Source organism: Gasterosteus aculeatus, chromosome 5 (assembly GCF_964276395.1).
Source record: "Gasterosteus aculeatus chromosome 5, fGasAcu3.hap1.1, whole genome shotgun sequence".
NCBI lineage: Eukaryota > Metazoa > Chordata > Actinopteri > Perciformes > Gasterosteidae > Gasterosteus > Gasterosteus aculeatus.
The window spans coordinates 11293860-11307687 of NC_135692.1; the positions used below are offsets into that span (position 1 = coordinate 11293860).

Genomic DNA, 13828 nt, shown 5'->3' on the forward strand with positions numbered 1-13828 from the left:
ATTTTTAACAACACACAACACGAGTAAGATATATACAAGACATGAATATTGCATTTTTTTGTCATTCCATCTGACAAAAGAACTGATCTTGGTTTCAAAATAATCCCCTCTAACCCTCCTTATTGCTCCATATTGCGGCTCTGCTGTTTAATCCGGGATTAAGGAAGCAATACATTTGAATAAGAATGTTTAGGAACTCCGTATTGCCTCATCTCGCTTCCTCAGTCAATTCTAGGTCAGCGGCGTACGCGCCGCCTGAGGCGGCACTGCGTCTCCCATGAGCCCAACTCAAGCCCCTCCCAGGTCCCACAGCCCTTGCATTTCATAACTGGAAATACTGGCTGACTGAACAACATCCAGTACAAATAGTTTTGTTTTGCTTTTTTTTTTTTTAATGATCTTTCATTTCAATAACGTAGAGTGCTTAGAATGTCTTTATTGGCTGATATTTGAAGTCAGATACCCATTAAGCTCTTTGTTGCCTTGCTGCTGGAGATAATGGGATCCAGTTCATCATGATTAACTGGGGGGGTTTAGGTGTAGGCAGCGAGCGGGGTAAAACTACAAGTTGTCTCGTTGCCAGCTGCACATCTGCACTGAGCACTGCTTGTTTCCTGCAAGCATCGGTCACGGTCAGTTGTCCACTATCCCCCCATTAGCTTTAAATGAGAAGCTGCTGGTGTCTTCGTCCTTGTCTTCGACACTTGTGTGTATCGACATTGAAAAGTGTCCCAACTGAGCTGCAGCTGGTTACTCGATGCACAGACATATGCATTTTGCATCTTAAAGATTAAACAGAAACTCCACATGGATCTGTGCTGGGTCCTTTTCACTTGTTTATTCTGTAGATTAGTTCATTCAGCAACAAAGTAAAGCATCACATTACCAGGGTACAAGATTTTAGATATTAAGGGACACAAATTGCAAATTCTTTCTTCAGATTGCGCAGACATCTTGCAGCATGGTTTAGTTTATTACTGTGTGATCCAAATGTAAGTGCTGATATTTATGTTCCTATGAAATTAAACGTAGAGGCACTTGTCAGTCAGTCACACAAACCTGGATGTCAATGGACAGAAAGACCACACGATACACAGTTAGGTGAGGATTCATTCTCGCACAGGTCAGGCCCTTAGTGACATGATGACTGCCGGGAGCGAGATGGATATGTTTCCCTCGTCATAAAATAATCAGGAATCACAGAATGTAAGTCAAAGTCCACGGGGAAGCCGAGGAAATGTGACCCGTGCCATAGTGAAAAACAGGAACCTGCTAGTATGCCTTGTTTAATTGGGTCCATAGGGAAATCAATGTGAAAATGCTATTCGGTACAGACAACCTAGGTCAGACTGCCAGACACCGAAGGCCTCAACAGATCATACCACCTGATGTCATTGCCCCGAGTTTAGCATGTACATCAGAGAAAGCCATGCAATTAATATGAAACGTGTAGTGTAGTTACTTGTCGTTTTGAATTACCTAAGCAAGCGTGAAATATTTGTCATAGTTACAGTTGTCACAGTCAGCTTTGAAATAACTTGTATTCGTGCCAGAACACCACCGTCTCACCAAATGTAATAAAACTAAGAGAGCCGAATGCAGATCGCGTCAAAATCAGTATTTGCAGATTTTTTATTTTTCACTAAAAATCTTCTCAGGGATGGCGGGAATAGTTTTGGGAGATGTGATTCATTGGCTAATCGGTGTTTTATGGCTGAAAAGACAAGCTGGTTGTGAAGGGTGTGCTGGATTTATCCTGCCTCCGAACCGCAAGGACAGATCGGCAGGGAGGAGAGACACCTGCTCAGCTCAATTTGTGTTAAATCGTTCTAATTGCTTTTGTGCAACAAAATGATAGACGTTATGAGTCCTACCTTCATGTGCTGGTCACGCAACATTCAAAGGTACGACTTTTAGGGGGATCTCTTGGCAGAAATGGAAAATAATGTGAATAATATTTTTTCTTTTTCTTTTTATAGTAGCCCAGATCGAACAAGCACTATTGTACTTCTCCAACACGCTTAGGACACGCTAACCGCTTTCATCGGTTGCATTCTGCAGCCTCACTGCTAGATGCAGATGCTACACGCTGCCCTTATAACAAGAAATAGGCCATTTCTTTTGAAGTTCTTTTTGTCATTTCTGCTTTCAAATTAATTTTTTCTTTCATCATCTTGGACCCTTAAAAATGTTTTTTTAGGTTCCCATTCTGAAAGCTGTTCATTAACTACACAACTGTACTAGAAAGTGATTAGAAAATGCAGGAGGTTTGATATATACGCGTTGCAGCTTTTCTGGATCTCTGGCCAATGAGATTCTATTCAATTTGACAGCTCAGACAAACAGCACGGCGCTGCACAAAATAGAGACTGATGGAAGAAACCGAGCCGATACATCATAGATTTTGGTTGTAAATCTCCGATACCCTTTCTTCCTTTTTGTAAGTCTTTACTGTCGACCTATTCTCTCCACAAACATTTGGGTTTCCTGTCACAGTTCATCTACCCCCTTGTCAAAGGAGAGAAATGAGAACATGTTTGAAAGCCGTCAGCGCTGTAGCATTACCGCAGTGTGTGTCAGATTGTTGAGGCCTGTAATAGATCTGGGAATAATTCCCTGTCACCCGACCTCCCACAGATCCATTTAAGCTTTGTCTGCCCGTTGCCGCGGCGCGGTTAAGGCGAGCGCTTCGTGCACTCTGTCAACCATCAACTGCAGTACCTCCGGACCTCAGGAGCAAACCGTCCAACATCGAACAAAAGAACACAGGCAAACAAAGAACAATTGATCCCATAATAGAGCTGGAGCGGGACCAGATGTGAAACAAAAGCAGCAGTAAGGGACGGAAACAAAACATGGAGACCGGGCTGGAGGTGTCGAGCACGAGCCGTCCTTTGTGGACGCCAGAGGAGAATGAGAACAAGGCCGGCCTTTTCTTTTGAGCTCGTGGACCAGACGCCCACGGGATGAGTGGCTGTCTAGAGTGTCTCTTTAGCCCGCCGTGAGCCCCAGATGTGCCCGCCGTCACTAGTCCACATGCCCCCGCGGCCCGCAGCTGCTAAATGCCATTCACTGCAATTCAGCCTTCGCGCAGACGTTGCTCCCGCCTTCCCCACACCATTACAGGCAGAGCAATTATTCCTGCACTCGTAAAGAACGGCTGCATCCCGAGCCGCTCGCGGATGTCGGGGACGTGAGGGGTCGGTCATGGATTGCTGGGGCTGGTAACTGAAGAACAGGGCTGAGGAGTCATGGAAACGCAATGAACGCGGCCGAACAAACAACTTGGGCGAGCGGATTCGGCCGGGGGGTGAGGGGGCTGAGAAATCAATCCGCCCCGTTGAGCAGCAGCCCTGAAAGTCGTTCCTCAACGGTCCGATTCCCCCGAGGTGCTCAGCGGGGAGGAAGGCGAAAAGAGGGCGCGATGATGGCTGTTATTACAGCGTTCCTCATTGCTCTTTTCCTTTTGCCATTTCATGTCCTTACAAAACCCACTCTGATCTTTTGCTTTAATCCAGAGAGGGCAGAGATCTGCTGCGAGGTAACCCACTTTCTCCTAACACAACCTCCGGGTGGTATTGACGTTAGAGAACGGTGAGTTGTGTGTTTGGGGGGGGGGGGGGGGTGCAGCTGATGAAAGCTGCCTCCACACGTGGTAGGAATCAAATGCAAGGAGAGAATGAGGTCACGTCGAAACATTCACCGAGTGTCGTGACTTGTTTAGAGGCTGATTAGACGTGTCAGAGAAAAAAACCCACAGAAATGCCTCCTTGTCTGATGTGAAAAGCCTGAGTGGCTTTTTCACAGCTCCAGGGTCAGTGCAGTGGGTCTGACCTCCGAGGCTCTGCCTTACAGCTTGACGCCACATTCAAACTCATGCGTCAGTCAGGGAAACACGTCCACGAGCTGCATCCTTCGCTCCTTCACGACAAAGCCCTGCTACCTCCCGTTGCGATAGCAGCGCCGCAGCTCCTCCACAAATATGCTTGTTGAAAAATTGCGTCTGTGCGACCAACTGTGACATGTTTGCTGTTGTTTCAATCACTCGCTTTCCAAATCAGACACACTTTCACAAGCTAACTAAAAAACGTCCCTCGATGTCATTTTCCAAAAACGCACAATGCACTGAATGTGTAAATGCCTTTGAAACATCCGGGTTTGACTTCCGGCTTTTGAGTGTGTTGCGCCCGTTGAAAGAAACATTTTGGCCTTTAAGTGACTCACAAGACTCACACGGTTATCCAAGGCACTACATTATCAGAGAAATAAAGCCACATGAGGCTTTTGGCAGATAGAGCTCTGGCGCTGTGAGCTTTCCCCACAGAGAGGACCACCCTCTCTGTCCGCTCCAAAAGCAATATTAAAAACACACCATCCCCGTTTCTTTCCCGATTTATTGGTATTACGCACTTTTTTTTGTTTGAGTTTTTGTGATCCCGGTCTCATAAAGCATTCCTTATCAGATCCCCGTCTCTCCGTGGAGCGAGCCGTCACTGGGGCCCTGTGCCGTTCGCATGCTAATGGGGCTTTGGAGAGGTTTGCCGAGCTCTCGTGGTTAATTGATTCTGTGATTAGTGGCAATTAGCCCTGATTACATCAGACTGAGGAGGGCCCTCGAGGGTGGAATCTCAATCTTCGTCGTCGTCCTCCTCCTCCCGCTCTTTTTTTTTTTTTTTTTTGTCACTCACAAAACATTTCTTCTCCCCCCCCCCGACAGCTATCCGTTCCCCACGGTGTTCAGCAGCTGCAGCAAGAAGGACCTCACAGCCAGTTTCGAAAAAGGCGTCGGGATGTGTCTGTTCAACATGCCCGAGGTCAAGGTGCTCTACGGGGGGCAGAAATGTGGCAACGGCTACGTGGAGGAGGGAGAGGAGTGTGACTGCGGAGAGCTCGAGGTAAGAGTGCTAGACGGACCTCCTGCAATGCCTCAGCGTTCTTGTTTTATACCCTCTCTGGATCTCTTTATGCCACCCATGAATCATTGTTAATTATGCACCCTGCATTTGAAAGATGAAATAAGCTGCTGCACTAAGTGTCGTTTTCTGCAGCTTTTCTGACGGAAGCGCGACACGGGCCAACATTCCCCCGATGTACAAACAAATAACGCCGCAGAGCTCTCGTAATTCAAACATACTCTGTATGAGTAAATGAGCTCTGAGATATGACGGTTGATCTTTTCATTCTCTGCACTGAACAAGTGTTTACGTGGAGGCTCGTCTGATTGTGGTACAACTCGCTGAGAGGGAAGATCGCCGACAGCTCAGACGGTGAATTATTTAAATGATTCTGCACGACGCGCACATGTGCGATGCTGGCACACGTCGCTAACTGCTGCGACTGTGGGGTGATACGACTGTTAATCGATGCAGCTGACAATCAGTAGGAGCACGCTGACAATAAACCAAATTATGAGATATGAAGGAGGCATCTGCAATGATTTGGAACGATGTTTTTAATTATGCAATGGCCTACGTGAGAGAATGCCTAGTTGTCTCTGGCGGTATGTTCACACCGTAATGCCCAGTGAGTCTTTTTGTAAGCTGTGGATGCCAGGCTGAAAGTGGCATTGTCCTAAAAGAGAACAATGAACTGTCAGAGCTCTCAGACGGCACCTTTTTCCAACCACTGAGGAGCCTCGTTAAAGAGCCCGGGTCCCTTCCAGCTCCCCCCCCCCCCCCCCCCCCCCACAATCACGGCCCACTTCTTTTCAGCACGATTCTGCCGCCTTTGGCCCCGGGGATCATGGGAATTGCCCGCCTTTAATGGATCGCATGGCTGAAAAGAGTTCTGGGAGGCCCGTCGTGTCAGCTTTGACGTCTGCCAGCTCCGTCGTCCACCTACTTCCTCTTGACTCCCGCTGCACTCGGCTGAATGTGTTCAGCCCGATGCGTGGAGGCGAGAGGGGGGAGCTCAGCCTGCCTCTGTGTCAGATCCTACATACGCAGTGAGACATGCAGCTGACGTATTTATTGCGCGTTGCCTCATTTCAGCACAGGCCGTGAGGTGGGAAACGTCACGTTGCAGTACAAATAAATGTATAACTCTCTCTCTCACAGACTGATAGTGTCCAATGTTATGGCAACATTTTGCTTGTATGTTGACTTTAGTTCGGTGAGTTCTTTGTATATTGTCTTTTTCTTTCTTCATAACCAACCTTCCATGGACCTAAATGAGTTTTTAAGTCCTCTCAGATGTTTTCTTTTTTTTAAAAGAACCAGAAACTGTTTGCTTTCTTCTGCCAGGTCCCTTAGTTGTTGCTGAATTCGGTCGCGCTCAGGCTGCGTCCTCTCTGATAACAAAGACTGAGCGTTTGCTCTGAGGGGAAATGTGATATCTTTTGCCTGGTAAATTATTCTCTGCTTTTACTAACATCCCTTTTCTTTGCCTGTCCTCTTTCTGCATTATTCTCCATCTAAAGGAATGTATGAATCCCTGCTGCAACGCTTCCACCTGCACTCTGAAGGGCGATGCTGTTTGTGCTCACGGACAGTGCTGCCAGGACTGCCAGGTATGACGTGTTCTGACACGCCAGCCACGATATTGTCTACTTTTTTAACGGCCGTCTTCATACAAAGCTCAACATATATTCGTCTCAGCTCTCCTCTCTGTCTTTTTCCCAATGACTGCTGCTTGCCGTGTACATTTGAGTGCAGCTCAAGCCAGCAGGCACTCCATGCCGCGAATCCAGTAACTCTTGTGATCTGCCGGAGTTCTGCACCGGCAGCAGCCCTCACTGCCCCTCCAACGTCTACCTGCATGACGGCCACGCCTGCCACAACGTGGACGGCTACTGTTACAACGGCGTGTGCCAGACTCACGAGCAGCAATGCATCACACTGTGGGGACAAGGTACGGGAAAGGCTCCCCTTCGCCGGCTTCGCAGCGAACGGCTCAGGGACGATCGGCAACTTTTTCGATGCGTTGTGTTTTTGCAGGAGCGAAGCCGGCTCCGGGCGTCTGCTTTCAAAGGGTCAACTCGGCAGGAGACCCCTATGGCAACTGTGGCAAGGACTCCAGAGGCTCCTTTGCCAAATGTGAAGCACGGTAGGATTTGACGTTACCATAGAAACCAGTGAATACGAAATCAGTTGATACAGCATGCTTAATAACGACCTTTATTGCATGTCATACCCCTCTCTCGCTCTTATTTTCTACAGTCCTATACCAAATGAAATATTTAGAATTCATATATCATCATCTACATGTTTTATGTCTATGTTCTTAAGTGGGAAAACAAAGTCACATTAAGTCAACTGTCCATTGTCTGCTGAAGCTGAAAACAAAACCAATTTGATGAATAAAAACTGGTCCCATCCTCTAAAATGGTACGGGCTGCCTTTTCCCAGGATTATAGAGCTATAAATTGCAAATTGGTTTATAATAGTACGTAAGTAATTGGAAGGTCAGGCCTTTTAAAGTTCTGTGCTGTCCTCATAACTTTTCACATGTTTTACAGACTTTTAATGATAAGAAAAATAACACACAAATCAAACAATGAGAATACTCAGCAGTTGCAGCCCTAATTGAAGGTTTCGGAGTCACTTGGTGAAATGTAAAATACATTTTTCAGCTTGGGGTCTAAAACAGCCCAAACAAACTGCGGCTCCTCCACTTTTTCTAAATGAAACACAAGAGCGGGAGAAATGAACAGAAATGCTCAATAATTGCATCTGTCCACATTTGGAAAACAGTGACATGTTATTCAATCATAATGTTATTCTCCCTGTTTACAGAGATGCTAAATGTGGCAAAATCCAGTGTCAAGGAGGAGCTAACCGCCCGGTAATTGGTACCAACGCTGTTTCCATAGAGACAAACATCCCCATGCAGGAAGGAAAAAGGATACTGTGCCGAGGCACACACGTGTACTTGGGCGATGACATGCCCGACCCCGGCCTGGTCCTGACTGGGACCAAGTGCGGAGATGGACTGGTGAGAGCTGAGGCCTTAAATACAGTCACAATAAACACACAAATCCATCCACTGTACAACAGGTTCATTAGCACTGATGGAAACAGTGGAGTACATCTACTCACGTGCAATATGAAGGTACCTGTACACATTTCATTTCCCGTTACTTGATATTATTGGCAAAGTTACAAATAACATCATACATGTATATAGTAAGAAACGAAAAACCCAGTAAAAATACATTTGCTTGAATATATCAGTCAAAAAGTCTCAAATCAAATCAATTATTTTGGCCTTTTTATATAATTATTTGGATATATTTGTTGCTTTTTTCATTTTTGGTCCTCAGTGCTACAAATCAATTATTAGTTCAGTACTAGCCTGCCTGTAGGTACGCAGTTAAATGACTCATCGGCTCAGAAAAATGAGCAGAGAAAAGTCAAACTTTTGAATAAGTTTACCCCCTAATAATAATGGTACTCATCTATAAAACCCAATTCAGATATGTTGCTGTAAAACAGGAGAGGTTAAAAGTGATTTTTAATTGATTGAGTGACCGGCCACGACCAACTTTCTAAGAGGTTGTTCAGGGTGTGTCATCTCGCCAGTTCAGACCAGCACAGGCTCACGCGCTTAATCGACTTACCATTATTGAGTCTGTAGGGAATCTTTAAATGCTCATCAATTTAGACATTGGTCACCGCCTTAATGATACAGTGGCTCCATTTAGTCTAAAATTACTTTTGTTTTTGGCCTCCACCATGAAAGAGGATCCAGCCTCTGCCCTCATCTGTCAAGCGCTGCCAAGTTCTTCTTCACGTGGAGCCTGGATGCACATTTGGGCGTGGCGCCTTAATAAAACGCGTACTATTGAAGAAAATCCCAGTGTTTACTTCATCATATTTCATGCCATGTCTTTGCCAGTAGTGAATTAAAAGAACCCCCCGCGCGTCACATCTCTTCTCCTTAATAGATGAATTGTTTTAGAGTATGACTGAATCTGCTCCTTGAGCTCACGTTGTCAATTTTTTATGTCTTTGTCTGCTTCAGATGTGTCTGAATCGTCAGTGCCAGAACGTCAGTGTCTTCGGCGTCCACGCGTGCGCAGCCAAGTGCAGCAGTCGAGGGGTGAGTTCTGAACATTTCATGCTATTTTAGAGACGTGAGGAGCTGATGTGGCAGCCGTCTAACTCAACGTAATCCCTGTTGTTTTCTTAATATCCCATCGCTCCCTCACACAGAAGCTCATTTTGGCCGTAATGTGTTTTAAATAAAATACCATGTACACAGCGGATAGGGAACCATTACAATGCCTGGCAATCAATCATTCTGGATGCTGAAAGGCTCAATCAATTAAATGTAATGGCTTCATTTAGGCTCGGTTTTGAATGCCATTCATCATACTCTCGCCCTTCGTCCTTGTCCCCAAATCTGTGTTGAAATCTGAAGGCCAGGCTTTACTTGGCCTATTGCTGACGGCAATGACACGCAGTTTGACTTGGGGCATGGATATTGGCTTTTAAAAAAATAATGCAGCCCATCAAATGTCTGCGGGTGGTCCTGTTTAAGATGAACAATGTGTGATATTGCCCTTAAATCCACCGGGAGGTCCCAGAGGCTTTTGTCTGTGACTGGTAAAGTTTCTACAACGCTATGGAGGAACGAAAACGTTTTTAATGACTCTTAAAACGAAACCTCCGCAGCTATTATACACGGTCACATTCATTTGTCTTGTTCCAATTAAGAAATATCTATAAAACTCTTAAGGACTGTTTCACTCCCACAAATAAACGGATGTTGCTCTTCAAGGAGACGGATTAGATCAAGATGTTGCCCTCACCTGCTCTACATTACCACGCTGGGGAATCCTCTTAGACGGTACTATTCCTCCACCCTGCAGGGCAGGAAGAAAAGGGAGAGAGATAAAAGTATGTGGAATGAGGCAACATGTTTTTAATCTTTGCCATATGGAGCCTAGTAGTGCTGGCTGGTGGTGAGCTTTACCCCATGCAGCACATCTGCATCAGGGGTGTTTGTTGAATGCTGTGCCAAGTGGTGAAACAACATTGGTTTTGTTAATTGTTTAATCATTTACCTGTGCAGTTCAGTGTCAGTTTAAGCGAAAAGCCCCGCTGCATACTGCGACATTAAGTGTAGGCAAATAGTCAAATAAACAGAATGCCTTAATCTCACAGTTTATTCTCCTTTTTTTAATATTCTGCAGGTGTGCAACAACAACAAGAACTGTCACTGCGAGGCTCATTGGGCCCCTCCCTTCTGTGACAAGGCCGGTTTGGGAGGGAGTGTGGACAGTGGCCCCATCAGATTAGCAAGTGAGTCAACAGTCCCCTCTCCAACACAGATTGTTTGTATGAAATGTACGGCCAGACATCCCAACATTTACCGTGAACATAAATGGACAAGTCTGCAGAAATGTTGACTGCGCAGTTTCTGGAGACCTTTTTCTCACGTGACCACCTGTTATGTGACAGACAGCGGGAATCTGACCGCGGGCGTCGTGGTGGCTCTCCTCGCCGTGCTGGGAGCTGGTCTGATCATCGCCATCAAGAGGAAAGCTCTAGTGGACCTGCTCTTCACCAGTAAAAAGGACCCAATTGAGAAGCTCAGGTGCTTTGTCAGAAAATGATTTATTAACTTTATTTGTCATGTAATGGCATTTTCTAAATAGAAAAACATCTGCGACCGATTCTGCTGACTGGTAACACTTTTTATAACAGCTGTGTGTAGTTATTTTTAATTCAACAATTTGAAATCCATTACCATTGTAACTGATGTATGATCAGGATAATAAACCGTGTGATTACAGTTAATTTCCTCTTTAAATTCCAGATCAGTGAGCGCCGCAATCAGCAGCCGATCGGCGACGAACCCGCCTCAGTCGCTGAGCGCGTCTCCGTCGCGTCCGGCCCCGCCTCTGCCCCCCAGCGCCGCCATCTTCAAGGTCAGTAGCTGGCACGTCGTCACTCGCCTGTCACAAACACACGCGGATGTTCATCCCCTGCAGATGGACCTCTGCTCAGTGTCTGACTACCAACCCGCGCTGGAGAATATTCTCCCTGGAAGGCCGCAGCGGGAACATTTCTCGTCGGGATCGACGTGTGCTTTTCAACACAAGGCGGCAGCTCAAATTCAATTTAAACCGTCCCACTCCAGGTGGACATGTGGGAGACAAGTGAGTCCGTGGTGAGCGGCGTGATCGCAACACATTTTCTTGTAAGAGAGAGATTGATTGATCCGCCCGCTTGTCCCATGAAGGATGCTGACATACGAAAAGCCAGTGCAGAATTACTTTTCAGCGGTAAATACCTGTGTGTCTACAGCAAAGTATTCCTTAACTGTCCTGACACGCGCTCGGTAATGGGAAGAGACCTTTGATCGATTGAGTCGAGGAGGGGGGGGGTTGCTGAAATAAGAGGAGCGAGGTCAGAATCGACATTTGCGCTGCGGGGGGTTGCCACACGGCAGAGAGGCAATATGCTGCGCATTACCACCAGATCCGTGTTTTCAGTTAGGGGCATGTGGTTTTCATTTAAGATTAAGACGAGAAAGGATGTAAGGCTGTTTGATGTAAGAACAGTGCAACTGAGCTCATTTTCCAGTTGTCGGAAGCTGCGTTAAACCGCGTGTCGTACGCATTGTGTCTTTTTGAGTTGCGCACACATCTGGCCAGGTATAAATACCAGGAAAACTAACCCTTTATTTAATGGGGCTCTTTAGCAGGGTCCACCTGTGCATGAAGCCAGGCAGCGTTCCTCTTCCGCTGCGATCGGACAGCTAAGGGGAGCTTTGTCGACTCTCGCCTTGACTCTTCTGCTTCTGCCCTCTCATCTCTCTGCAGCCCCATCACCGGGGGGGTCCAGAGGCGGCGCTCCCACCGGCCCCTTACCCCTCCCACAGCCTGCGCAGACTGCCAAAGTGCCCCCCGGTTCACCTCAGCCACCCCGTCCCCCTGTCTCTCACCTTGTCCCTCTCCCCCGGCCCTGGGCTGGCGAGACCCCCGCTGCCTCCGCCTCACGCCCACGTCGCACCGAGGGGGGCGGCCTTCCGCGGTGCGTCCCGCCATAACTCCTGCAGGATGGTCATGGTGAGCGAGGTTTCCTGTTTCGCTCACTTTGTTTTGATGATGCTGCTCCCTGTAATTGCTTTGCTCTGCCTCGTGAGCTTTTGCACGCCGCAGCCCGTGATGCCTAACCAGGGAGATGATGATGTCCGCTGCACCTGCAGTGTCACGACGTCGACCGCTTTCGCGGTTCTTTCGTGTCCTCTAAAAGCATATGCATGTTGACAGTAATGTGATGTCTCATAAAGTAACAAGGTTAACCGGGGAGCTAGCGACATCGGAGCGAGACTTCAGTTCCATTAACCAGCACATAAATAATGAAAATGGAGCCAGACATGCAGAGGAGGGAGGGTGGGGGAGAGGTGGGAGGGGGGGGGCACGGAAGATGAAACAGCAACTGGAGCCTGCAAGTATCCCCAAATATCGCAGGGTGCTATTAAATTTGCTGCCACTGATATTCCATGGAGTTTAGTTTATGGCATTGCGGACTGTCAGAGTTGAGGGGAAGCGAAAGCCAGAAGTTTCCTGGTGTTAAATCCCTCTCACTCAGCGATTCTCACAGACTTATATTTGCTTTAATCCGGTTTGACTGGTTCCCTGTAGGCAAAGTGAGGTAACTGAGACCGAGCGAAAGAGAGAGGATCCAAAAAACTGAAACGCGAAGTGATCGGGTGACAAAGGGAGTCATTAATCAAATATAATCAATGAAACTGCGAGCATTTCCAGGGCATTTTGGATATGCTCGCTTTTAGTTTAATATCATTTGAGAATTGAGCGTCTTTCGGGGTTTTGAGAAAGCGAGCATTCTGAAAATGTCACCGTGCCCTGTGGAACAATCTTCTACATTTTCTGACACGTTTCCGATGATAAATCAAAAACACAACTGGAGATCTATCGCCGATTAGAAATTAGTCGCAGCCCTGAAAGAAAGAAAAAATAAATATTTGCGGGATGAAAAATCCGCCTTTAAAGGGCAGCAGTCAAAAATTAGGCCGCACGGGAGCTGAGGTCAAAGCGACGCCGCAGGGTCACGCTAATTTATAGTGGTGTCAAACCAGGAATGACGTTCCAGTCTCAACGGAGGGTTCACACAGGATCTCTGGCTTCAAAACACAACCGTGTTCTAGATGGAACTACTTGTTGCAACGGTATATGATGGGATGGATCAACATTCCATAAAGAGCCTGACACAATAAAGATTAAATGAAAACTGCATTGATCCGACAGCAGGGGCGAATAATTTATTACTGCAGCTCAAGAGTGAAAAGAAGAAAAAGGTGATAGAAGATAAAAACAAGACTCAAATAAAAACTGCAAACAGGATTTACACCTTTCACTTACGCAGATTCACAATAGACTTCACAATAGGATTCTTTCAAGATTTACAGATAAATGTGTTTTCATTTTTTCTAGTGCTCTTCTAAATTATTTTTGACGCTATTTATTAGGGACAGGGGCCATTGTGAGTCATGGTAACAGCTTCTACACATAATATGTCTGTGAGCTTTGCTTCAGAGCAGAAAATGAGACGTTTCCAGAAAGAGCTCCATGTAGTTTCACCAAGGTCCTTGCCCGTCTTACACCTGTATAACAGGTGTAGTGCAGCAGCTCCTGGCGCCGTTTCCACACTTAGGGAAGTCAATTTCCCCCTCTCGGCTGCTCCGATTCAATGTCAAAGTGTGAAACCGAAAGCTGTTGGCAGCATAATTCACCGGCAGTATCTTTTCGGCAGCTGTTTGGCAGCTCCGAGGCGCTGACGGACTCTTCCATGTTCATCCCAGCGAAGACGCTTTCTGCTGCACTGTCCAATGGGAGGGTTTAGTTCTTCTCAATATC

At 46.7% G+C, this 13828-nt stretch overlaps 1 protein-coding gene across 4 annotated transcripts in view; it reads left to right on the forward strand.

Annotated features, from left to right (window-relative positions):
• Positions 1-13828, forward strand: part of adam12a (ADAM metallopeptidase domain 12a) — a 57226-nt gene that overhangs the window by 41045 nt on the left and 2353 nt on the right. For 3 of the 4 annotated variants that reach the window (XR_005712326.2, XM_040177595.2, XM_040177594.2), the window contains exons 12-21: positions 4718-4895; positions 6419-6508; positions 6654-6849; positions 6936-7044; positions 7734-7932; positions 8962-9039; positions 10136-10244; positions 10404-10539; positions 10762-10873; positions 11771-12016. Coding sequence is in view for 3 of the 4 variants with exons in the window: in XM_040177595.2 (XP_040033529.2) it covers positions 4718-4895; positions 6419-6508; positions 6654-6849; positions 6936-7044; positions 7734-7932; positions 8962-9039; positions 10136-10244; positions 10404-10539; positions 10762-10873; positions 11771-12016 (1453 nt within the window). In the remaining variant the exon portion in view is untranslated. Of the gene's footprint in view, positions 1-4717; positions 4896-6418; positions 6509-6653; positions 6850-6935; positions 7045-7733; positions 7933-8961; positions 9040-10135; positions 10245-10403; positions 10540-10761; positions 11105-11770; positions 12017-13828 lie in introns of all 4 variants that reach the window. The other variant, XM_078103384.1, reaches the window with a different exon arrangement.